At 40.1% G+C, this 25,066-nt stretch overlaps 1 protein-coding gene across 1 annotated transcript in view; it reads left to right on the top strand.

Moving 5' to 3' along the window:
- LOC132111809 (glycine N-methyltransferase-like) overlaps nucleotides 1-25,066 on the top strand; it is a 65,408-nt gene that overhangs the window by 23,450 nt on the left and 16,892 nt on the right. The window contains exons 2-5 of the mRNA XM_059519415.1: nucleotides 507-634; nucleotides 9,342-9,455; nucleotides 9,529-9,671; nucleotides 16,427-16,551. Coding sequence (XP_059375398.1) covers nucleotides 507-634; nucleotides 9,342-9,455; nucleotides 9,529-9,671; nucleotides 16,427-16,551 — 510 coding nt within the window. The remainder of the gene's footprint in view (nucleotides 1-506; nucleotides 635-9,341; nucleotides 9,456-9,528; nucleotides 9,672-16,426; nucleotides 16,552-25,066) is intronic.

Genomic DNA, 25,066 nt, shown 5'->3' with positions numbered 1-25,066 from the left:
AACATTTTGTATATTTTAACCTTTAATAATACACTAATTGAAGTATAATAAACATATTAGATTTTTATTTTATTTTAAATGATCATTAATGGATCATAATTTTTGCACAAATATTACATCATACAGAAGAAAAAGAATCCTTAAAGTATTATTGATCTAAAAAAACTGATGCAAAGTTCCACTTAAGGTGTCCTGCCAAGAAGATGTCACCCAAGTAAGGAATAACTGAGGCTTAACCTCAAGAACAACATTAATGTTTTCTCTCTATAACTCCTCAAATGCTACTGTAAATTATAGTCAGCATTGTAATCAGTGCACATTATGCATTAACATTTACCAGAAATTGATGCAAATATATTGAAACTGTTGTCTATGCTGCCTTAACCTATTCAAACTATGTTTTTCAATAGCTCTGATCAATACCACCAATAGTCCAACTATGCCTTTCTCCAATGTTGTTTTATATATATATATATATATATATATATATATATATATATATATAGGGTGGATTCCATCATGTTGGTAGAAGAGGGATTCAAGGTGGTTAGTGTGGATGCCAGTGACAAAATGCTCAAATACGCTCTTAAAGAGAGATGGGAGAGGAGAAAAGAGCCCACCTTCGATAACTGGGGTAAGTGTAGGTCTGTCATGATAACAACTTTTTTTGTATGATATATTGCCCCAGAAATAATTGCTGTACATTATATGTTGTCATTTTAAGACCATTTTATACCATTGAATGTATAATCATAATATAACAGCATAATAATGCAAGAAGGCCTACACGCTTACAAATGACAACAAACTTTTAATTATTAAGAATATTTAGATCATGGAAATTTAGTCAGAGTATTAGATACCTTAATAAAAAATTGAATAAATAGTCAATATATTTTCTATGTAAATTAAGGGTGCACTTTATTGCTGAAAAACTCAATCCCTACTTAGCAGTCAGATGTCGATATGAGCAAAGGCACAGATCACTAAATGAGGCAATATATGCAGATGAAACTTTTTTTGTAGAAGCACTAACTATACCACATTATATACGAGAAGCTGCCAAAGACACAGGAGCAAAAACATGGCGACATTAACTTTTATTTAAATATGATGAGCAGTAAATTGCGTCACCAAAAATTATTGAGGTCATGTACCTATATTGTGCGATAAGTCAATATGACAGGACTAGGTAAGTGGAGATCCCTGTTTTGAGTTGGTGTCTTTAAATGGGTATAGAAATATGCGTACGCAATTTTCTGTACAAATATTGGGATTTATAAAAAATAAACTTGGCGTAAATATGTATGCACCGTATGGACATTCTAGACCATGCGTATGCACTCATTTTCCTGGAGTGAGAAACGTAATGAAAAAAACAATGATTCAATGTTTTCATTTGGATATACACGTTTACATAAAATATTCCACTCTCATTAATGGAAATAAGCATTGAAATTACATAAAATCATTACGCAGAAGTTAAACAAAAATGAAATGAATTTAGACATATTTTTATAGTGGATGCGCTTGACCACTTTTCAAGGTGGCATGCTAATGTCAGGGAGGAGTGTTTTAGGTGCACAAAAACTCCATCTTTAAATTAAACTACAAATCTCATGTTATGAGAAAATATTTTTATTGAGAACAGTGATGTGCACTTCGATATTTTGGCAGACACTGCTGGATTTAGGGGTCGAACGGTCTATTGTTCATCTTTGATAGGTCCAGTGATAATTGCTTACTGTACAACCACAGCTGCACAGAGGTGTTGATGTCGTTGTATGGTGTTGTATAGGCATCTCCACAACATTATGAAAAATACCACTGTATCTGAAGAATAAAACTTTGAGAAAATGGTAATTTGCATGTTTCCTTTTTAAAAAACTGTGTCAGTGACGTGCCAAGTTAGACAATTGTATTTACACTGCAATATTTTATATAGTCTGAGAATAGCTAAAATATGTTCACCTTATCAGCAAAACTGCATAAATGTAATTTGATTTAAATTGTTTAAAAAAAATGTAAATACTATTTGGCCAGTGGAAAATAATGACCTCCACTCTATTCTACAATATTTATCTGAAAACAATTTTAATCAGTTTTGTATTTATGGATATTTTGATAAATACAAAACTGATTACCACCTGGTGGTGAGTTGGATCCGATGGCGGGGGAGGAAGCTGGAAAGACTCGGCAGACCCAAACGTACTGTGAGGGTCTGCTGGGAACGTTTGGCCGAGTCTCCTGTCAGAGAGATCTTCAACTCCCACCTCCGGCAGAGCTTCGACCGGATCCCGAGGGAGGCTGGAGATATTGAGTCCGAGTGGACCATGTTCTCCACCTCCATTGTCGAAGCGGCCGCTCGGAGCTGTGGCCGTAAGGTTTCCGGTGCCTGTCGAGGTGGCAATCCCCGAACCCGGTGGTGGACACCGGAAGTAAGGGATGCCGTCAAGCTGAAGAAGGAGTGCTATCGGGCCTGGTTGGCTTGTGGGACTCCTGAGGCAGCTGACAGGTACCGGCAGGCCAAGCGGACTACAGCCCGGGTGGTTGTGGAGGCAAAAACTCGGGCCTGGGAGGAGTTCGGTGAGGCCATGGAGAAGGTCTATCGGTCAGCCTCGAAGAGATTCTGGCAAACCGTCCGGCGCCTCAGGAGAGGGAAGCAGTGCCCTACCAACGCTGTTTACAGTAAAGGTGGGGAGCTGTTGACCTCAACTGGGGATGTCGTTGGACGGTGGAAGGAATACTTCGAGGATCTCCTCAATCCCGCTGTCACGTCTTCCATTGAGGAAGCAGAGGCTGAGGGCTCAGATGTGGACTCGTCCATCACCCAAGCTGAAGTCACCGAGGTAGTCAAGAAACTCCTCGGTGGCAAGGCACCGGGGGTGGATGAGATCCGCCCTGAGTACCTCAAGTCTCTGGATGTTGTGGGGCTGTCTTGGCTGACACGCCTCTGCAGCATCGCGTGGCAGTCGGGGACGGTGCCTCTGGGATGGCAGACCGGGGTGGTGGTCCCTCTTTTCAAGAAGGGGGACCGGAGGGTGTGTTCCAACTACAGGGGGATCACACTTCTCAGCCTCCCTGGGAAAGTCTATGCCAGGGTACTGGAGAGGAGAATCCGGCCGATAGTAGAACCTCGGATTCAGGAGGAACAGTGTGGTTTTCGTCCAGGCCGTGGAACACTGGACCAGCTCTATACCCTCTACAGGGTGCTGGAGGGTTCATGGGAGTTTGCCCAACCAGTCCACATGTGCTTTGTGGATTTGGAGAAGGCATTCGACTGTGTCCCTCGCGGTGGCCTGTGGAGGGTGCTCCGGGAGTATGGGGTCCGGGGCCCTTTGCTAAGGGCTATCCGGTCCCTGTCCGACCGGAGCAGGAGCTTGGTTCGTATTGCCAGCAGTAAGTCAGACTTGTTCCCGGTGCGTGTTGGACTCCGGCAGGGCTGCCCTTTGTCGCCGGTTCTGTTCATGATTTTTATGGACAGAATTTCTAGGCGCAGCCAGGGGCCGGAGGGGGTCAGGTTTGGTGACAACACGATTTCGTCTCTGCTCTTTGCGGATGATGTTGTCGTGTTGGCCTCATCAAGCCAGGACCTTCAGCATGCACTGGGACGGTTTGCAGCCGAGTGTGAAGCGGCTGGGATGAGAATCAGCACCTCCAAATCCGAGGCCATGGTCCTCAGTCGGAAAAGGGTGGCTTGCCCACTTCAGGTTGGTGGAGAGTTCCTGCCTCAAGTGGAGGAGTTTAAGTATCTTGGGGTCTTGTTCACGAGTGAGGGAAGGATGGAACGGGAGATTGACAGACGGATCGGTGCAGCTTCTGCAGTAATGCGGTCGATGTACCGGTCTGTCGTGGTGTAGAAAGAGCTGAGCCGCAAGGCGAAGCTCTTGATTTACCGGTCAATGTCAATGTCACCTTTATTTATATAGCGCTTTAAACAAAATACATTGCGTCAAAGCAACTGAACAACATTCATTAGGAAAACAGTGTCAATAATGCAAAGATGATAGTTAAAGGCAGTTCATCATTGGATTCAGTTATGTCATCTCTGTTCAGTTAAATAGTGTCTGTCCATTTATTTGCAATCAAGTCAACGATATCGCTGTAGATGAAGTGTCCCCAACTAAGCAAGCCAGAGGCGACAGCGGCAAGGAACCGAAACTCCATCGGTGACAGAATGGAGAAAAAAACCTTGGGAGAAACCAGGCTCAGTTGGGGGGCCAGTTCTCCTCTGACCAGACGAAACCAGTAGTTCAATTCCAGGCTGCAGCAAAGTCAGATTGTGCAGAAGAATAATCTGTTTCCTGTGGTCTTGTCCTGGTGCTCCTCTGAGACAAGGTCTTTACAGGGGATCTGTATCTGGGGCTCTAGTTGTCCGGGGCTCTAGTTGTCCTGGTCTCCGCTGTCTTTCAGGGATGTAGAGGTCCTTTCTAGGTGCTGATCCAGCATCTGGTCTGGATACGTACTGGATCCGGGTGACTGCAGTGACCCTCTGATCTGGACACAGACTGGATCTGGTGGCCACGGTGACCTCGGAACAAGAGAGAAACAGACAAATATTAGCGTAGATGCCATTCTTCTAATGATGTAGCAAGTACATAGGTTGTTATGGGAAGTGTTTCCGGTTCCGGTTTACCTAATTAATGCAGCCTAAAAATCCTTTAACGGATTTGGATAATAAAAGCATATTAGTATGTTATGTGTATGCCAGGTTAAAGAGATGGGTCTTTAATCTAGATTTAAACTGCAAGAGTGTGTCTGCCTCCCGAACAATGTTAGGTAGGTTATTCCAGAGTTTGGGCGCCAAATAGGAAAAGGATCTGCCGCCTGCAGTTGATTTTGATATTCTAGGTATTATCAAATTGCCTGAGTTTTGAGAACGTAGCGGACGTAGAGGATTATAATGTAAAAGGAGCTCATTCAAATACTGAGGTGCTAAACCATTCAGGGCTTTATAAGTAATAAGCAATATTTTAAAATCTATGCGATGCTTGATAGGGAGCCAGTGCAGTGTTGACAGGACCGGGCTAATATGGTCATACTTCCTGGTTCTAGTAAGAACTCTTGCTGCTGCATTTTGGACTAGCTGTAGTTTGTTTACTAAGCGTGCAGAACAACCACCCAATAAAGCATTACCTTGAGGTCATAAATGCATGGATTAACATTTCTGCATTTGACATTGAGAGCATAGGCCGTAATTTAGATATATTTTTGAGATGGAAAAATGCAGTTTTACAAATGCTAGAAACGTGGCTTTCTAAGGAAAGATTGCGATCAAGTAGCACACCTAGGTTCCTAACTGATGACGAAGAATTGACAGAGCAACCATCAAGTCTTAGACAATGTTCTAGGTTATTACAAGCAGAGTTTTTAGGTCCTATAATTAACACCTCTGTTTTTTCAGAATTTAGCAGTAAGAAATTACTCGTCATCCAGTTTTTTATATCGACTATGCAATCCATTAGTTTTTCAAATTGGTGTGTTTCACCGGGCTGCGAAGAAATATAGAGCTGAGTATCATCAGCATAACAGTGAAAGCTAACACCATGTTTCCTGATGATATCTCCCAAGGGTAACATATAAAGCGTGAAGAGTAGCGGCCCTAGTACTGAGCCTTGAGGTACTCCATACTGCACTTGTGATCGATAGGATACATCTTCATTCACTGCTACGAACTGATGGCGGTCATATAAGTACGATTTAAACCATGCTAATGCACTTCCACTGATGCCAACAAAGTATTCAAGTCTATGCAAAAGAATGTTGTGGTCAATTGTGTCAAACGCAGCACTAAGATCCAATAAAACTAATAGAGAGATACACCCACGATCAGATGATAAGAGCAGATCATTTGTAACTCTAAGAAGAGCAGTCTCAGTACTATGATACGGTCTAAATCCTGACTGGAAATCCTCACATATACCATTTTTCTCTAAGAAGGAATATAATTGTGTGGATACCACCTTTTCTAGTATCTTGGACAGAAAAGGGAGATTCGAGATTGGTCTATAATTAACTAGTTCTTTGGGGTCAAGTTGTGGTTTTTTGATGAGAGGCTTAATAACAGCCAGTTTGAAGGTTTTGGGGACATGTCCTAATGACAATGAGGAATTAATAATAGTCAGAAGAGGATCTATGACTTCTGGAAGCACCTCTTTCAGGAGCTTAGATGGTATAGGGTCTAACATACATGTTGTTGGTTTAGATGATTTAACAAGTTTATACAATTCTTCCTCTCCTATGGTAGAGAATGAGTGGAACTGTTCCTCAGGGGGTCTATAGTGCACTGTCTGATGTGATACTGTAGCTGACGGCTGAATGGTTGCAATTTTATCTCTAATAGTATCGATTTTAGAAGTAAAGTAGTTCATAAACTCATTACTGCTGTGGTGTTGGGAAATGTCAACACTTGTTGAGGCTTTATTTTTCGTTAATTTAGCCACTGTATTGAATAAATACCTGGGGTTATGTTTGTTTTCTTCTAAAAGAGAAGAAAAGTAATCGGATCTAGCAGTTTTTAATGCTTTTCTGTAGGATATGTTACTTTCCCGCCAAGCAATACGAAATACCTCTAGTTTTGTTTTCCTCCAGCTGCGCTCCATTTTTCGGGCTGCTCTCTTTAGGGTGCGAGTATGCTCATTATACCATGGTGTCAAACTGTTTTCCTTAACCTTCCTTAAGCGTAAAGGAGCAACTTTATTTAAAGTGCTAGAAAAGAGAGAGTCCATAGTTTCTGTTACATCATCAAGTTGTTCTGAGGTTTTGGATATGCTAAGGAATTTGGATACATCAGGAAGATAACTTAAAAAGCAGTCTTTTGTGTTAGAAATGATGGTTCTTCCATACTTGTAACAAGAAGTAGAATTTACAATTTTGGCTATATGAATTTTGCAAAGAACTAAATAATGATCTGAGATATTATCACTTGGCTGAATAATTTCAACACCATCAACATCAATTCCATGTGACAGTATTAAATCTAGAGTATGATTTCGACAATGAGTAGGTCCTGAAACGTGTTGTCTAACACCAATAGAGTTCACAATGTCTATAAATGCTGATCCCAATGCATCATTTTCATTATCAACATGGATATTAAAATCACCAACTATTAAAACTTTATCTGCAGCCAGAACTAACTCAGATGTAAAATCACCAAACTCTTTAATAAAGTCTGTATGGTGCCCTGGTGGCCTGTATACAGTAGCCAGTACAAACATCGGTCAATCTACGGTCAATCTACGTTCCTACTCTCACCTATGGTCATGAGCTTTAGGTCATGACCGAAAGGACAAGAACCTGGATACAGGCGGCCGAAATGAGCTTTCTCCGCAGGGTGGCTGGGCGATCCCTTAGAGATAGGGTGAGAAGCTCAGTCACCCGGGAGGAGCTCAGAGTAGAGCCGCTGCTCCTCCACATCGAGAGGGGTCAGCTGAGGTGGCTCGGGCATCTGTTCCGGATGCCTCCTGGACGCCTTCCCGGGAAGGTGTTCCGGGCGCGTCCCACTGGGAGGAGACCCCGGGGAAGACCTAGGACACGCTGGAGAGACTATGTCTCCCGGCTGGTCTGGGAACACCTCGGTGTCCCCCCAGAAGAGCTGGAGGAAGTGTCTAGGGAGAGGGAAGTCTGGGGTTCTCTGCTTAGACTGCTGCCCCCGCGACCCGGCCCCGGATAAGCGGAAGAAGATAGATGGATGGATGGATATTTTGATATATTTATTCTGAGACATAACACCCTGACCCTGGAGCATAAAACCAGTCTTGTGACACTGGTCAAAATGTTAGATTTTTTTTATGCCAAAATTCATTAGGATATTAAGTAAAAATAATGTTCCATGAAGATGTTTTGTAAATTTCCTACCGTAAATATATAAAAAATGTAATTTTTGATTAATAATATACATTGCTAATAATTCATTTGGACAACTTCAAAGGCGATTTTCTCAGTATTTAGTTTTTATCACCCTCAGATTACAGATATTAAAATTGTTATATCTCGGCCAAATATTGTCCTATCCTAACAAACCATACATCAATGAAAAGCTTATCAATTAAACAAAATTGACACTTAAAACATGTTTTGTTTTGTGGTCCAGGGTCACAATTGTGTATGGCACAAATGGAATTTATAGTCCATATCTCATATTTCCTTAATGTCTTGTACCTTTGACGGTGTTGAACATGGTGTCACATGGATGGAATGTGCATGGAAATGAAATGCTGATGAGGTTATGCATAGTAAAACTAGGGGCCCTATTTTAACGATCTGAAACGCAAGTGTCAAAGCGCGAAGCGCAAGTAACTTTGTGGGCGGGTCTCGGCGCTGTTGCTATTTTCCCGGCGGGATAAATGGCTCTTGCGCCCGGCGCAAATCTAAAATGGGTTGGTCTGAAGTAGCTTCATTATTCATAGGTGTGGTTTGGGCGTAACTTGAAATAAACCAATCAGAGCGTCATCCAACATTACCTTTAAAAGCAGGTGCGAAAGTTCCATTATGGAGTCGATTTTTTTTTCCTGGTTCTTGACGGACAAACCAATTTGTCAGATGTCCTTATATACATATATGTCTTGCCACTATTGGGCAAACAGGTCTGATCCTTAATTACTACAATTAGCCTGAATAATTTGTAAGCTAGATTTATGCCTATTTTTTCACATCTTCGTGGCACACCACAATGATTTCCGTCATATCTCATGTGTTAATCTTTTTTTATTGTAACAATTTATGATTTGCAAAAATAACTGTTGCATCTGTGTAGATTACATGAGCAAAGTGTATGCGCGTTGTACATTATGGTCAAGCATGCGCCCTTAAAATAGCATAATGAACAACGCGCAACGCGCCACTGACTTTAGACTAGGTTTTTTCTGGTCAGTGGCGCAATTGTTTAATGGAACAGCAAAATAGCACCAGGGATTGTTTGCGCCGGAACACGCCTCCTTTTTTTGCGCTGAACCGCCCAGGGAACGCAAGTTCATTCACTAGTTTAGCGACGTGCTTCTGTGGAGGTAAAAGCGCGCTTTGCGCGGGTGCAAAATAGGAATGACACATGCATCGGTGTACAAAGTCAATTGCGCTGGGTGCAAGATAGGGCCCTAGGTGTTTTATCTCCATATATGGTGATCTCGAGGAGGAGACAGGATTGAAATTCATGTACACACATTCTTCCCATGACTGGGATTTATAAAGGGATTTTTGTGCAGGTTCTGGTTTACGCATGGCTTTATAAATTTGAAAACCTTTTGTGCCTACGCAAAATCTAGCATTTGAGCGTATGTACACTTTTAGGATCAAATCTACATTGAGTTTTATAAATGAGACCCCTGGTCTTTTTATTTCAGTAATTGAGGAGGCCAACTGGTTAACATTACCAGAAGATGTAAAAAAATCTGGAGATGGGTTTGATGCAGTAATTTGTCTAGGCAATTCATTTGCTCATTTGCCAGACTTCAAAGGTAAGAATACAATACCAAAATATGTTTTAATATTTTTACGGATTTATCTATTTAACTACTTTCTCATTTACAGGGGACCAGAGTGATCAGAAGCTTGCCTTACAAAACATAGCCAGCATGGTGAAACCTGGAGGGATCCTAATCATTGACCACCGTAACTATGATTACATCCTTGAGACTGGCCAAGCACCCCAAGGAAAGAATATTTACTACAAGGTAGTTAAAGAGCTACTGAGGTGTGCTGACCTCATTTTCAATGAAACAGGAAGTTAGAGTGAGACATATCGCGTGAGTCTTCCCCTTTTAAAAAAAAAATAGCCAATAGTGTTTCCTTTACGTCACAACCACAGTTTTATAAAATAATACATTTAATACATTACTCCTTTAGGCCTGTTTACACCTGGTATTAAGATGCATTAAGAACGCTAAAGAAAGGTCTAAAGGAAGTTTGAAAGGTTTTGAGCTTGTCTACTTTTGATCATTTACAGAAATAAGTTGAAATGCATTCGAAAAGATTGTTTCGTGGTGTAGACACTCATGTGATCGAATGTGTTTGAACAGCCACTAAAGACTGCCTCCTCTCTTGCCTACTTATCATTACTTAAATTATAGGACATGAAGCGTGCCAGCCAGCCAGAATTTAAACTACTGAAATTTAAACTTGGTATTAAAGGTGCCACAGAATGCAAAAATCACTTTTATAAGGTGTTTGAACACAGTTGTGTGGCTGCAGTGTGTAAAAATAACCAGCCTATAATGGTAAAAATCCAAATAATTCATAAACGGTCTCTCCACACTAGCAGGTCAAGGTTTCTCAGTACTATGACAACATAGTCGGTGAAAGCCCCGCTCATTTGTTGACGCTCTCTGTCAAGTCACCTTTATTTATATAGCGCTTTAAACAAAATAGATTGCGTCAAAGCAACTGAACAACATTCATTAGGAAAACAGTGTGTCAATAATGCAAAATGACAGTTAAAGGCAGTTCATCATTGTATTCAGTGATGTCATCTCTGTTCAGTTTAAATAGTGTCTGTGCATTCATTTACAATAAAGTCAACAATATCGTTTCACCGGGCTGCGAAGAAATATAGAGCTGAGTATCATCAGCATAACAGTGAAAGCTAACACCATGTTTCCTGATGATATCTCCCAAGGGTAACATGTGAAGCATAAAGAGTAGCGGCCCTAGTACTGAGCCTTGTGGTACTCCATACTGCATTTGTGATTGATATGATACCTCTTCATTCACTGCTACAAATTGATGGCGGTCATATAAGTACGATTTAAACCATGCTAATGCACTTCCATTTATGCCAAAGTGTTCTAGTCTATGCAAAAGAATGTTGTGGTCAATTGTTTCAAACACAGCACTAAGATCCAATAGCACTAATAGAGAGAACCACGATCAGATGATAAGAGCAGGTCATTTGTAACTCTAAGGAGAGCAGTCTCAGTACTATGATATGGTCTAAATCCTGACTGGAAATCCTCACAGATACCACTTTTTTTCTCTAAGAAGGAATATAATAGTGAGGATACCACCTTTTCTAGTATCTTGGACAGAAAAGGGAGATTCAAGATTGGTCTATAATTAACTAGTTCTTTGGGGTCAAGTTGTGGTTTTTAAATGAGAGGCTTAATAACACCCAGTTTGAAGGTTTTGGGGACATATCCTAATGACAATAAGGAATTAATAATAGTCAGAAGAGGATTTATGACTTCAGAAAGCACCTCTTTTATGAGCTTGGTATAGGGTCTAACATACATGTTGTTGGTTTAGATGATTTAACAGGTTTATACAATTTTTCCTCTCCTATAGTAGAGAATGAGTGGAACTGTTCCTCAGGGGGTCTATAGTGCACTGTCTGATGCGATACTGTAGCTGACAGCTGAATGGTTACAATTTTAGTATCGATAGTAATAGTATCGATTTTAGAAGTAGTTCTTAAAGTCATTACTGCTGTGATGTTGGGAAATGTCAACACTTGTTGAGGCTTTATTTTTCGTTAATTTAGCCACTGTATTGAATAAATACCTGGGGTCATGTTTGTTTTCTTCTAAAAGAGAAGAAAAGTAATCAGATCTAGCCGTTTTTAATGCTTTTCTGTAGTATAGGTTACTTTCCCACCAATCAATACGAAATACCTCTAGTTTTGTTTTCCTCCAGCTACGCTCCATTTTTCAGACTGCTCTCTTTAGGGTGCGAGGATGCTTATTATACCATGGTGTCAGACTTTTTTTCCGTAACCTTCCTTAAGCGTAAAGGAGCAACTGTATTTAAAATGCTAGAAAAAAGAGAGTTTCTTTTACATCATCAAGTTGTTCTGAGGTTTTGGATATGCTAAGGAATTTGGATGCATCACGAAGATAACTTACAAAGCAGTCTTTTGTGGTAGAAGTGATGGTTCTACCATACTTTTAACAAGAAGTAGAATTTACAATTTTGGCTATATGAAGTTTGCACAAAACTAAATAATGATCCGAGACATCACTTGGCTACATAATTTAAACACCATCAACATCAATTCCATGTGACAGTATTAAATCTAGAGTATGATTTCGACAATGAGTAGGTCCTGAGATGTGTTGTCTAACCCCAATAGAGTTCGGAATGTCCGTAAATGCTGATCGCAATGCATCTTTTTCATTATCAACATGGATATTAAAATCACCAACTATTAAAACTTTATCTGCAGCCAGAACTAACTCGGATGTAAAATCACCAAACTCTTTAATAAAGTCTGTATGGTGCCCTGGTGACCTGTACAGTACAAACATCACAGGGGATTTATCATTAACATTTTTTTCTCTGGATAGTTATATGAAGCACCATTACTTCAAACGAGTTATACTTGAAGCCTGCCCTCTGAGAAATCCTAAAAACATTGTTATAAATTGAAGCAAAACCTCCCCCTTTGCCTTTTGGACGCGGCTCATGTTTATAACAGTAATCTTGGGGGATAGACTCATTTAAAATAATGTAATCATCATGTTTTAGCCAGGTTTCTGTCAAACAGAGCACATCTAGTTTATGATCAGTGATCATATTTTTTACAAAAAGTGTTTTCGTAGAAAGGGATCTGATATTCAATAAGCCAAGCTTTTAAGCTATCATTTGTTTAGCCGTATTGCATCTGTTTTTTATTTGTTGAACCTCAATTAAATTGTCTTAAATTGGTTTGGATGTTTTTTGTATTTTCTAGTTCGGGGAACAGACACAGTCTCTATAGTGTGATATCTAGGTGAAAGAGTCTCTATGTGCTTAGAATTAACTGACCTCTGTGACGTGAAGCAGCTAGCAGACGGTCGGTTTAGCCAGTCTGTCTGCTTCCTGACCTCGGCCCCAGTTAGTCAAGTATAAACTCTAAGACTATGTGCCATATTTCTAGAGGGAAGAGCGGCGCCACCCCAGGAGGGATGAAGACCATCTCTTTTCAACAGGTCAGGTCTGCCCCAAAAGCTCGTCCAATTGTCTATGAAACCTATGTTATTCTGCGGGCACCACTTAGACATCCAGCCATTGAGTGATGACAATCTGCTATGCATCTCATCACCACGGTAGGCAGGGAGGGGACTAGAGCATATTACAGTGTCTGAAATCGTGCTTGCAAGTTCACACACCTCTTTAATGTTATTTTTAGTGATCTCCGACTGGCGAAGTCGAACATCATTAGTGCCGGCATGAATAACAATCTTACTGTATTTCCGTTTATCATTAGCCAGCACTTTTAAATTTGCCAAGATGTCAGGCACTCTGGCTCCCGGTAAACATTTGACTATGGCGGCTGATGTCTCTATATTCACATTCCATACAATAGAATCGCCAATAACTAGAGCACTTTCATCAGGTTTCTCAGTGGGTGCATCACTGAGTGGGGAGAACCTGTTTAATGTTTTGATAGGAACAGAAGAGTGGTGTTTTGACCCGCGACTATGCCGCCTCACTGTCACCCAGTTGCCCAGAACTGAACAATGTACAGGAATCCCTGAGCTAGACGCATCCAAAGCCGTATCTAGAGCCCTAACATTCTTACTGTCCTTTATTAAAGTTTGGATGTGTGTCTCTAATTCTGAAATCTTCTCTGTCAGCCTATTTCCCTGCATTTATCACACGTCAATCCCTCATCACTGACAGAGATAGATAAATTGTACATGTGGCAAGAGGAGCAAATAACAATAGCAGGAAAAGCCATTACTCACCGTGCTTGATAAAATATTCTTACCACAGTTGTTTGATGAACTTGTGAAAAACTGGAGCGAGAGAGAGTAGCAAGAGAGAAGAGGAGAAACGAAAACAGCGATAGGTACGAATGAAAAACGGTAATGACAAACTAACGAGTGCTAATGCAATGCAGGTGCACTGCACTCACGGATTTAAAATAATAGTGAATGATCAAAATTAATCTGATAAGATTGATCAATAATATCAGAAATATGGTGGGAATTAAGTTATATTTTATAACTTTAAACAACAAAGAGTGATAGTAAGAAAACACTGTCCAACAGTGACACCCCTGTCCTATATGCAATATACACATCCCTTAGTGAGATGCTGTGAAGTGCGGTCTGCCATTCTTGCTGTAGCTGCTGGAGGTACAATGTAAGTTCCAAAGAGCCATTAAAAATGTCATCTGTTGGGATGCACCAACGGACATAGGGTCTCCGTAGACCGTTGAGGACACAGTGGTTAACTTTCATTTTCGAAGGACAGAAAAAAAAAAAAAACGGAAAAAAGTCCTATACATTTGTGCTAACATTTTACACCAGACTGCCTTACAAACGAGGGTCAGCTCAGTGCTGGAGTTGTGCAAAGATTGCTTCTGAAAGAGGGATTAATACCAATGCTTTGTGCGCAAACATCCAGACAACATACAAAGTAAGCCTCTTGCATCATATTTTGTTTTTTAAAAGACCTTCTTTACTCTCTTTAAAGCTAATTTTCTAAAGCATTGTTTCTGCCTGTTTTCACTAATGCTACCTTCATTTGCTACCAGAATGATCGTAAATAGGAATGTGGTAGTTAAAAATTGCATTTGGTAGCAATGTGAAGTCAAGTCAAGTCATCTTTATCTGGGGCTCTAGTTGTCCTGGTCTCTGCTGTCTTTCAGGGCTGTAGAGGTCCTTTCTAGTCAGTAAGACGGTCACCATTAGTTAAACTGTAACACCGGTATGCCCGCGAGCATGAAATTCTTGAAATTCCGCCAGGGTTGCCAGGGTTTCACTACAAAACCCGCCCAACTAGACTCAATCACATTTTGAGGGGGATCCCCCGGTAAAAATTTCATTCCTGTTGGGATTAAATACACGTTTTGGGTGGGATTCCCTTGGTAAAATTAGCATTTTAGGGGCTAAATATCACGTTATTGGGGTCGCTTAAATCGGCGGACTTGGCAGGAGCAGCAGCTCATTTTCATTTAAAGGGGACAAACACAAATAAAAGCACGTTTTGGCTCATACCCTAAAAGTGGCAATTTCAACATGCTTTTAAAAATGATCTGTGGGGTATTTTGAGATAAGACTTCACATACACTTTCTGGGGACATCAGAGAACAATTTAAAATATTGTATCAATGCATTCTATGGCACCTTCTGATTTGAATGTTATCCGATCAGCGTGTCCTGGTCCAGAGGTAGTCAAGGACGCATTGTGATCGGTTCTCAGTGTAATGGAAATGCAATCCAGCCATAGTGTCTTCATTCCCAGGTCGACATCACGCTAAACGCCGGCCCCTCTCTCACGAACTGCAGAAAAAAAGATGGAGAACACACATGTGGAGTGCTAGTGAGACTCCTACATTTATCTTTGATTTGTAAAATGTCACTTCCTTCAATGAAATTAGGAAAATGTTCGAAAGTGGCTAAAAGAGACTGATTAAAACACCAGTTGTAATCGGGAAATGTGTCTTGTCTATTTGTTAACCCGACTGGTCAAAATGCATCTTAATACCAGATGTAAACAGGGCATTAGAACTGCTACTAGGAAAAAACTGTGATACTTTTCAGAAATACAGGTTGAAAATGCTGGTGCATGGCGCACCTGTGGTATCTCCTTTCCTCATCATTTCTGTTTATAATGCAGAAGACGTCTAACCAGTCTTGCGATGTTTGTTTCCTTCATCACAATTTAAAATACAGCATTCTGTCTAGAATTCAAATGGGCTGGATACATTTTGTTGTCTGTGCTGACTCGTGCATATGATCCACTCTGTGATATCGTGTCTGTGGAGCAGAGCACACTGTCCATACTGTGGAGGTTTGCATGACTTCATTCACCCTGTTGGAAGCATGTTTAAACATGTTATCACTCCCCATCCTTTATATAGTGTAATATGTGCCATTTGCCATATTAGTGAAAAGTTCAATATCATTTTTCCGTATTGGCATAAGTGGGAGACCATAAGTTTTGAATTCTTATATCTTCTAAATGCAAATTTTGTTCATGTTTTGAAACACATTAGCTTATAGATATCCTTAAGACTAACATATTCATACTAAAAACTCTCTGAGTTTTGATTTTATGGTGCCTTTAAAAATCTAACTTTGTACTTGGGACCAGAATTCACTACATCCACTTGGTTTATCTTTTTTTTTTTTTTTTATGTCAGGGCTTAGCTGCAAAAATGTAAAAAAAAAGAAATAAATAAAAAAATTAAAAAAAAAAGAGAAGTTCTCATAAATATTTTGTCAGCATTCCCTGCCTAAACATGACATGAATTAAAGGTGCAGTAATGCATTTTCTGAGAAACAGTGTAAAATTTAAGTTATGCAACATGCAAACAAACAGTTCTGTGAATATTTGCTAGCTGTCTGTTCTGTTTGATTAAAAACAAAAATGGTTTTTGATTTTAAAGCAATTAAACTTAATCAAATATGAAAAAAAAATATATATATATATATTTATTTTATTTTATTATTTGCCATGAAAATAGCCTTTGATGCTGACGTGGCATATACACTATACTTTTCAGAGTGACATGAAACAGGACATCTCCACCTCAGTACTGTGGGTTAATAGCAAGCCTCACATGATCACACTGGACTACACTTTGGAACTGCCTCAACCAGAGGATGTTCAGACTCCACCTGATACAAGGTACTGTGACCTGAGCTTTTGGTAGGATCCGTTTTTTAAGTGGTTGTGATCTATGTAATTATAGATTACTAATTTGTCTGTCTATCTGTCTATCTGTGGGAAGTCGTGGCCTAATGGTTAGAGAGTCGGACTCCCAATCGAAAGGTTGTGAGTTCGAGTCCTGGTCCGGCAGGAATTGTGGGTGGGGGGAGTGCATGTACAGTTCTCTCTCCACCCTCAATACCACGACTTAGGTGCCCTTGAGCAAGGCATCGAACCCCCAACTGCTCCCCGGGCGCCGCAGCATAAATGGCTGCCCACTGCTCCGGGTGTGTGCTCACAGTGTGTGTGTGTGTGTTCACTGGTCTGTGTGTGTGCATTTCGGATGGGTTAAATGCAGAGCACAAATTCTGAGTATGGGTCACCATACTCAGAATGTCACTTCACTTTCACTTTCACTACCTACATACCTACCTACTGCTACTACTACCACCACTACCAGTCAAACAAATGCAGGCTTGGTGAAAGGAAGTGTAAGGGAAAAGGGTCAATTTAGCTCAAAGGGAATCATTTAAGATTTTAAAGGGAATTTGAACAGAATCACTGTTTCATGGCTGATCACTGAGACGTCCTGCGATTCACTGAACGAGCCGGTTAACATAAAATCTGCGCTGGATATTAATATCCAAAGTATAGTGAAAACACTATCAATTAGCACTGTAAAAAGATCGGCAGTTTAAGACATTAACTTGTAAGCATGAAACACAAGTTACTTCTCCTTTCAATATGAAGGCTTTATTAGATAAATCTTAGACATATAAACTAATCTAACACATAAGCACACACACTCACACATTCAAACAAGTTGCAGGAAGATAGAAAGTTAGGGAAGAATGAGTTTAAGAGAACGAAAATGTAGAATCCCAAGTTTACAGCAATACGTGAAATTGCATAGGCATGAACAGCTATTAATCACTTAATTAACCCTCGCATTGAGTTACTCAATGAGGTTAAAATTATATTAGATACACCAGTATAGATCAGTCTGGAGGTACTACTTGCGTCTCCTGTGTAAAGGGGGTTTCCCGATGTCGCTGATTGGCTGGAAGTTCAGTAGTCGCTGAAGTGACGTCTTGGGAAGCCCGTGGTTGGGTGTTGGCTGATGATGCGGAGTTGCGCGTGGGCTGGTTGAAGATGAATGTGCACTCAAGGTCAGACTCGGAGACATGACGTTACAAAACTTAACTCAGAACACGAAACTCTCAAACGGAAAAGAAAAACTAAAGTAAAAGGACAGAAGTACAGTTTGGCAAGACTAGGTGGTGTTTCTTCTCATCGTGGCTAAGTAGCAGCAGGCGTGCAGGCCGACGCAGGCTGGAACTGCGCTCAAAGAACTCTAACAGTGATGACTAAAAGCAGCAGCAGAAAAGCAAATGCTAAAAGCATGCATGAATAATAGCAGAAGCAAAGCTAAAACCTAAATTTGATGGTGTCCTGAGCATTTAAACTGGCCTGTTGGTCACACCTCAAATGTTGTCTTGACCAATTAGAAATTGTCTTGGCTCGGGGGTATCATAAATCATATGTTATCTTATCAAGCACGTGGTCCGAATTTTCTCGCTCTTGCAGGGTATAATTTCGGACATGATTCCTATAACAAGAATATGATACATTTGACAAATAGCTGATGGTCAGGAATGTCTCAAGCAAGCAGACTGAAGCACAAACATACTAAACATGAATATGAATCCTTAACCTGTTAGCCAGCACCCCCCATTATGGGACTCACAAGCTTATGTGCTATACCTAACTTATAATTGTAACAGTTTCCTACTTCAGTGTGTTACAAACATAATTTTGGTGTCTTTGGAAAGAAGACACTTTGGGCTTTACTTTTTTATCAACCAGATTTGATAATGCTCAAAAATATTAAAAGTTATAGACACTGAAGTGCCTTGAATTTTTTTTTACCACACTTAAATATTTTTTTATTTGATATATAAAAATCCATGAAATGAGTCCTGGAGCAATTAAGAAAAGTAATGGGTTGAAAGCCACATGTCTCATGAGTTTCTATTTCAAATCTGAATAACATATCATGAAAAATGAGACTCCTGCAAATATTTTTCTGAGACTATGTCTAGACCCCCCACCCTCCAAATATAAGAAAATATATTTCCCAATAGTATTGAAGGCTTCTACAAACTATTTAGTCAGTAAACATACCACTGCATAGTTTTTTTTTTCAATTATAAAACACTAGACAGAAACTTAGACATCATATAAATCATTTATTTTAGCACTAGAAAAATACAATAAGAATAATTTGAGTAAGAAAAATAAGAACAATAAAAAAAGATCTAACTTTGTTTGCCAATTACAGAAAATCCTGAGATTGCTAGAAATGCAGCATTTACAATGAATTACGATGCAAATAAGTGCTGATGTGCTGATGGCCACTTATACAAATGGTAATAACTAGTGATGCACCGAAATGAAAATTCTGCACCGAAACCGAAACTGAAGCCGAAAATGGCAAATGGCAAAAAATCACAATAGCCTATAATAATCAAACTTTTATTAACAGTTACATAACAAAACATAAAATATTTTTACAATAAATATAAATAATAATTATTCTTCAAGTTTTATGTTCCATCAAATAAAATAGTTTTTTAAAAATTGTGCAAAAAAAATCCACAATTTTGGAGATTTTTGCAGAACAAATGTTACATATTGCAACTTTGGTGTCCTCTCGTATAGGGCTGTCACTTTTGTGAAAAAAAAATCCTGTTCGATTTTTGAGACATAGGCAAAGTGTTCATTGAATCGTTAGTAAATTGCCTATATTTGGCGTTGATCCGTTTTTCAACGCCAAATATAGGCAAATCCACCGACAACTAAACAGGCATTAGGGCGAACGTAAAGAGGGCGCTTGAGACGTGCACAAGTCAGCAATGTGGACTGCCATAACATCAATGAAAAACATTACTGAAGGCTACATTGATATTATGCACTAATAGGCTCTCTCTCTGTGTGTGTGTGTGTGTGTGTGTGTGTGTGTGTCAGAACCTGCAGTTGCTGTGTGACGCGCGTTCGCTGCGAGCATATAGTGACGAGCTGGACGCGCTCCGAGAGAAGGCCGTTAAAATCGATTCCCTGTTTTCGTTTTCGAAACTTGTGTTGGTTGGTCCGATCGATTGTGCAGCTTTTGTGACAAGCTTTTTTTTGATTGTGACAGCCCTTTGACATGCTTAATCTTTGATTGGCAGACGCGTGATAACAGCTCGACCGTGAGTGAAACCTAAGCGCTTGCGCACGGATGGGAGGGCGGGTGACATTCATTTTCGGTTTACGTTTTTGGCTGTTTTTTTTATTTCGGCCCGAAACCGATAATGCCATTTCGGCCGAAAATTTTCGGCGGCCGAAATTTCGGTGCACCCCTAGTAATAACACAAATGTGCCATAGAGTAAATAATCCACTCTCTCTATTCATATAGACGCGTTCACTTTGATAGCCGTGATCATACAGTAATAGCGAGTTGAATTACCAAACAGATGGTAATCATGCAGATACATTCGCATTCAACATAAAACACACTCTCACATATATAAAAACTGTTGAAAAATAAAACAAAGAAAAAGGCAATCGCTATAAGTTCCGCCTCCATCAGCTGACAGGTGCGTCAGAGCGCGTCACGAGGGAGCACCAAAATTCAAATAAACTATCTTTCGCCTATCTTTCATTCATTCTTTTTTCTGGTGGATTGTCTCATTCTGTTTGTGACACTGTACGCTGCAAAACCATGCTGTTTTTTACTACCAAGACGCAGTTTTCGACCGTGAGTTATTCCATAACGGACGCAAACAGTTCTGTCGCTGAAGAACTGAAACGTAAACAAAGGAATTATGATCCATATTACAATGTTATTGCTTCGTTGGACTTAACATGCTTCATGAGATGTCTTTCAGTGGACCTTTACCTTTCTAACTAAACCGGGATTTACAGCTGTGGATGTGTTTATGACTCGTTATTACGACGGATCTGGTATGTACAGCGTTTCTAATGTTCATGTTTTTTATGTGTACTGCTTACACAAATGTAGCAAATACAGTCTTTATAAGCTTTCCATTGAAAAACAGTGATCTGTCGTCGATGTTTGAAGTTTAGATCTTTATAATGATACATAGTTTGTAGGGCTGTGAATCTTTGGTAAGGCAGCGATTCGATTCGATTACGATTCATAGGTTTTCGATTCGATTCAAGAACGATTTTTGCAAATTTAGAACGATTCGATTCACAATTAAATTCGATTCGATTCAATTATAACGATTCGATTCTGCATTCTTTAAGTGCATTCACGGGATTATTTAAATGCTTCTACTAAATTCTTTAAATGCTTAGTCAGGGGGCAAATTACAGTAGCATTTATGGTTAGAGAACCATAGGTTAGAGAAAAGAAAAAAAAAAACTTTTGTCCATTGTTAAATGCTAGTTTAATGATGCGACATGGCATACGTAAAAATGTATGTAAGCTAAGTTTTTAAAAAAGAGCTTAAAGAGTATTATGTATAAGCTAACAACACCAGGGGCGTAGCCATAATTTCAGAAGTGACAGAAATGTCAAATACAATCATTTTATGTATGTAGCCTATATAATAATTATTATTATTATTATTATTTTTATTTATTTTTTTACAAGGAATTATCTTCTTTTTAATTACTTTTAATTAGCTGTAAAAAATCAAATACACTGCTGGACAATAATCATTTGTAATCGATATTTTTTTCCTAATGGCAATTTTATGATTGTTTTATATACTAGGCTACATTTAATTAGCAATTATTTAAATTTTCTGCACAGAATAAGGTAGAAAATATACTTTATAGTTTCTGTACTGTAATAAATGTCAATTAGCACTGCATCATTCATAAATTGCTTGTGGGGTTTTTTTAGTTTCATCAGTTCATTCTGCTTTTATTCAGTTTAGCTGCAGATATAGCCTGGCACGTCTATGAGAGCGAGTTCGCTTCTTTTTCAGTGTGAAAACGTCTTCATCTCTATTTAACTTTTCCTCTCCATCAGCGAATGATTCTGAGAGAAAACGTGCCAGATGTCTGTTTGCTAATGAAACAAATGCTACTTTCATGCATCTGATTATCAGATAAATCTCGCGCTCTTATTTCAAGGTCGTTGTCAATGCTGTGGTTAATTTTAAAAGTTTCCTTCATATATTCGGTTCATCCGCATTGTTTAAAAACATTTATCATTCAATGGATCTGTGCGTATGATTTAGACACTTACATTTCTGCTCCGTCCATGCAATAAACACAGCTGTCGACGGCTCCGGTAACTCCGTCGGTAAGATGCAGAGAGCCATTGACAAACTACAGAAAAGTAAAACTACTTCACATTAGCATTACTGGCCACGAGTCCTATAGATCACACGTCAGCTGCGTCAGAGACGAACGGAGCGCGAGCGCAATCCTGTGACAGTCTCAGTCGGTAAACAGTGGAGCGCGTGAAGGACAGATAAGAGGCACGATTCATGAACACTCTTCAAGGTCTCCATTAATTCGTGCTTGTAGTAATTTAATGTGTATACATTTTGAAAGCATTGAATCGCTATAGAAATCGCGATTCATTCGATTCTTAGCATTTTGAATCGATTACTGTCCAAGATCGGTGATTCACGATTCAAAAATCATGTTTCAAGATCGATGCATATGAATCGACAGGGTTTGTAATCGATGCATCGAGAAAACGAGTGAATCGTTACACCCCTAATAGTTTGTCAAGATTAAATTTGTCCCGTTTCATTTAATCTATTCATGAACACTGACACGTGCAAGTTGAATGGCTTACAGGATGAGGGCGTCGGGGTGCAGGCTAAGAGGTTAGCTATCCTGTAGTTATTAAAAGACATACACAATAAGTGATTATAAACATGATAGTCTTGCCTTTCACACAGGGGCTACCGCTAGCTTTTGCATAAGCTTGCTGAAGGAGCTGTCTCAAAAGATCACTAGTAGCAACGCCCTGTTAAGATAGGTATCTGAGGATACATAGGTGGAGTGGCCCCCTGATGAACGGGGCTTTTACCAACTCAAGATAGGGCACAAAGCAACTGCGCAAAGCCCTCACCATATAGGATTTTAGAAAGAATGCAGAATACTAGCGTGCAAACTTACCACAGTGTGGATTTCAGAACGTGTGCAAAGACTTCACATGCACAATTACTATAGCATGGATTTTCAAATACTGTTCTAAGGAGGAGCTCTCGTGGCACTCTGACAGAGCAGCTCATAGATGGAATGGTGCATCTCAAAACAGTGTGTTTGAGAGTCGTCAACTTGATCTGTGGAAATAATACTGGAGCGCTCTGGGGAAAAAACAGAGAACTCATACTGGTTCTTTCAAATGCATGCTTCAAACAGAACAGTCAGTGAAGACGAAGAAGAGAAAGACGTGTTCTCCTGGTGCCTGTTTATAGTTGCGCTGGTAGTGACATCAGAGGCTGTCGCCAGCCAACAAGTTGGTGTTTTTTCAATGTATGCTTCAGATACGGGTCACGACAAGGTGTTCCCCATAGCACCCCCTAGAGGACGCAGTAAGATCTACTTAACGCCATTGGATCCTCAAGCTCTCAGCAAAAATTCGAAGGCTAAAGGCTAATGTTTTTTTTTTTTTTTCATTTAGCCAATATACTTTTGTACATTTTAAATATCCTGTGCATATGCACTTAATCGTTTATATCATGAGATTTTGACTAGAGCTGAAACAACGAATCGATTTAATCAGAATGAGCTTTATTGCCAGGTATGTTCACACATACGAGGAATTTGTTTTCGTGACAGAGCTCCGCAGTGCAACATAACAGCGACAGAACAAAAAACACAATAAGGAATAAAAAATACAAAAAAATACAAATAGGTGGGTAAGGATTGACAATATACAAATTGACAATGTATGGCAGGTATATTAAAATGAGCATTTATGTATGTACATGTATATTATGTGGAAAAATTTTAACTGTACGCTAAGTATGTGTTTTGGATAAATAAGTGTATGTGTATATAAATATAAGTAGTGTAGTGTGTTCCATGTATGTACATGTATATTATGTGCAAAAGATTTACGTGTACGCTAAGTATGTGTGTTGGATAAAAAGTGTAGTGTATATAAATATAAATAGTGTAGTGTGTCCCACAGTTATTATCAGCTGTTCATAAGATGGATTGCCTGAGGGAAGAAACTGTTCCTGTGTCTGGTCGTTCTGGTGCTCAGTGCTCTGTAGCGTCGACCAGATGGCAACAGTTCAAAGAGGGAGTGTGCTGGATGTGAGGGTTCCAGAGTGATTTTAACAGCCCTTTTGCTCACTCTGGATAAGTACAGTTCTTGAATAGATGGGAGGGTTGTACCGATAATTCGCTCAGCAGTCCGGACTACCCTCTGTAGTCTTCTGAGGTCAGATTTAGAAGCTGAGCTGAACCAGACAGTTACTGAAGTGCAGAGGATGGATTCGATGATGGTGGAGTAGAACTGTTTCAGCAGATCCTGTGGCAAGGTTAAACTTCCTCAGCTGGCGAAGGAAGTACAACCTCTGCTGGGCCTTTTTCACAATGGAGTCAATGTGAATGTCCCACTTCAGGTCCTGAGAGATAGTAGTGCCCAGGAACCTGAATGACTCCACTGCAGTCACAGTGCTGTTCATGATGGTGAGTGGGGGGAGTGCAGGGGGGTTTCTCCTGAAGTCCACGATCATCTCCACTGTTTTGAGCGTGTTAAGCTCCAGGTTGTTGAGAGTGCACCAGACAGCCAGCTCTTTAACCTCCTGTCTGTAAGCAGACTCGTCACCATCCTGAATGAGGCCGATAAGTGTGGTGTCATCTGCAAACTTCAGGAGCTTGACAGAGGGGTCCTTAGATGTGCAATCGTTAGTGTACAGGGAGAAGAGCAGTGGGGAGAGAACACAGCCCTGGGGAGCTCTGGTGCTGATTGTACGGGTGCTGGATGTGTATTTTCCTAGTCTCACTAGCTGCTGCCTGTCTGTCAGGAAGCTGTTGATCCACTGACAGACGGAGGTGGGCACGGAGAGCTGAGTTAGTTTGGGCAAGAGGAGGTTTGGGATGATCGTGTTGAAGGCAGAGCTGAAGTCCACAAACAGGATCCTCACATAGGTCCCCGGTCTGTCTAGGTGTTGCAGAACATAATGCAGTCCGATGTTTACTGCATCATCCACAGACCTGTTTGCTCTGTAGGCAAACTGAAGAGGATCTAGCAAGGGTCCAGTGATGTCTTTCAGGTGGGCCAGCACCAGTTTTTCAAATGACTTCATGACTACAGACGTTAGAGCCACAGGCCTGTAGTCATTTAGTCCTGTAATTTTGGATTTCTTTGGGATAGGGATGATGGTGGAGCATTTGAAGCATGAAGGGACTTCGCACAGTTCCAGCGATCTGTTGAAGATCTGTGTGAAGATGGGGGCCAGCTTGTCAGCACAGGATTTCAGACAGGCTGGTGTAACGCAATCT

The sequence above is a fragment of the Carassius carassius genome, chromosome 31, assembly GCF_963082965.1.
Source record: "Carassius carassius chromosome 31, fCarCar2.1, whole genome shotgun sequence".
NCBI lineage: Eukaryota > Metazoa > Chordata > Actinopteri > Cypriniformes > Cyprinidae > Carassius > Carassius carassius.
This window is presented reverse-complemented; position numbering and strand designations above follow the sequence as displayed.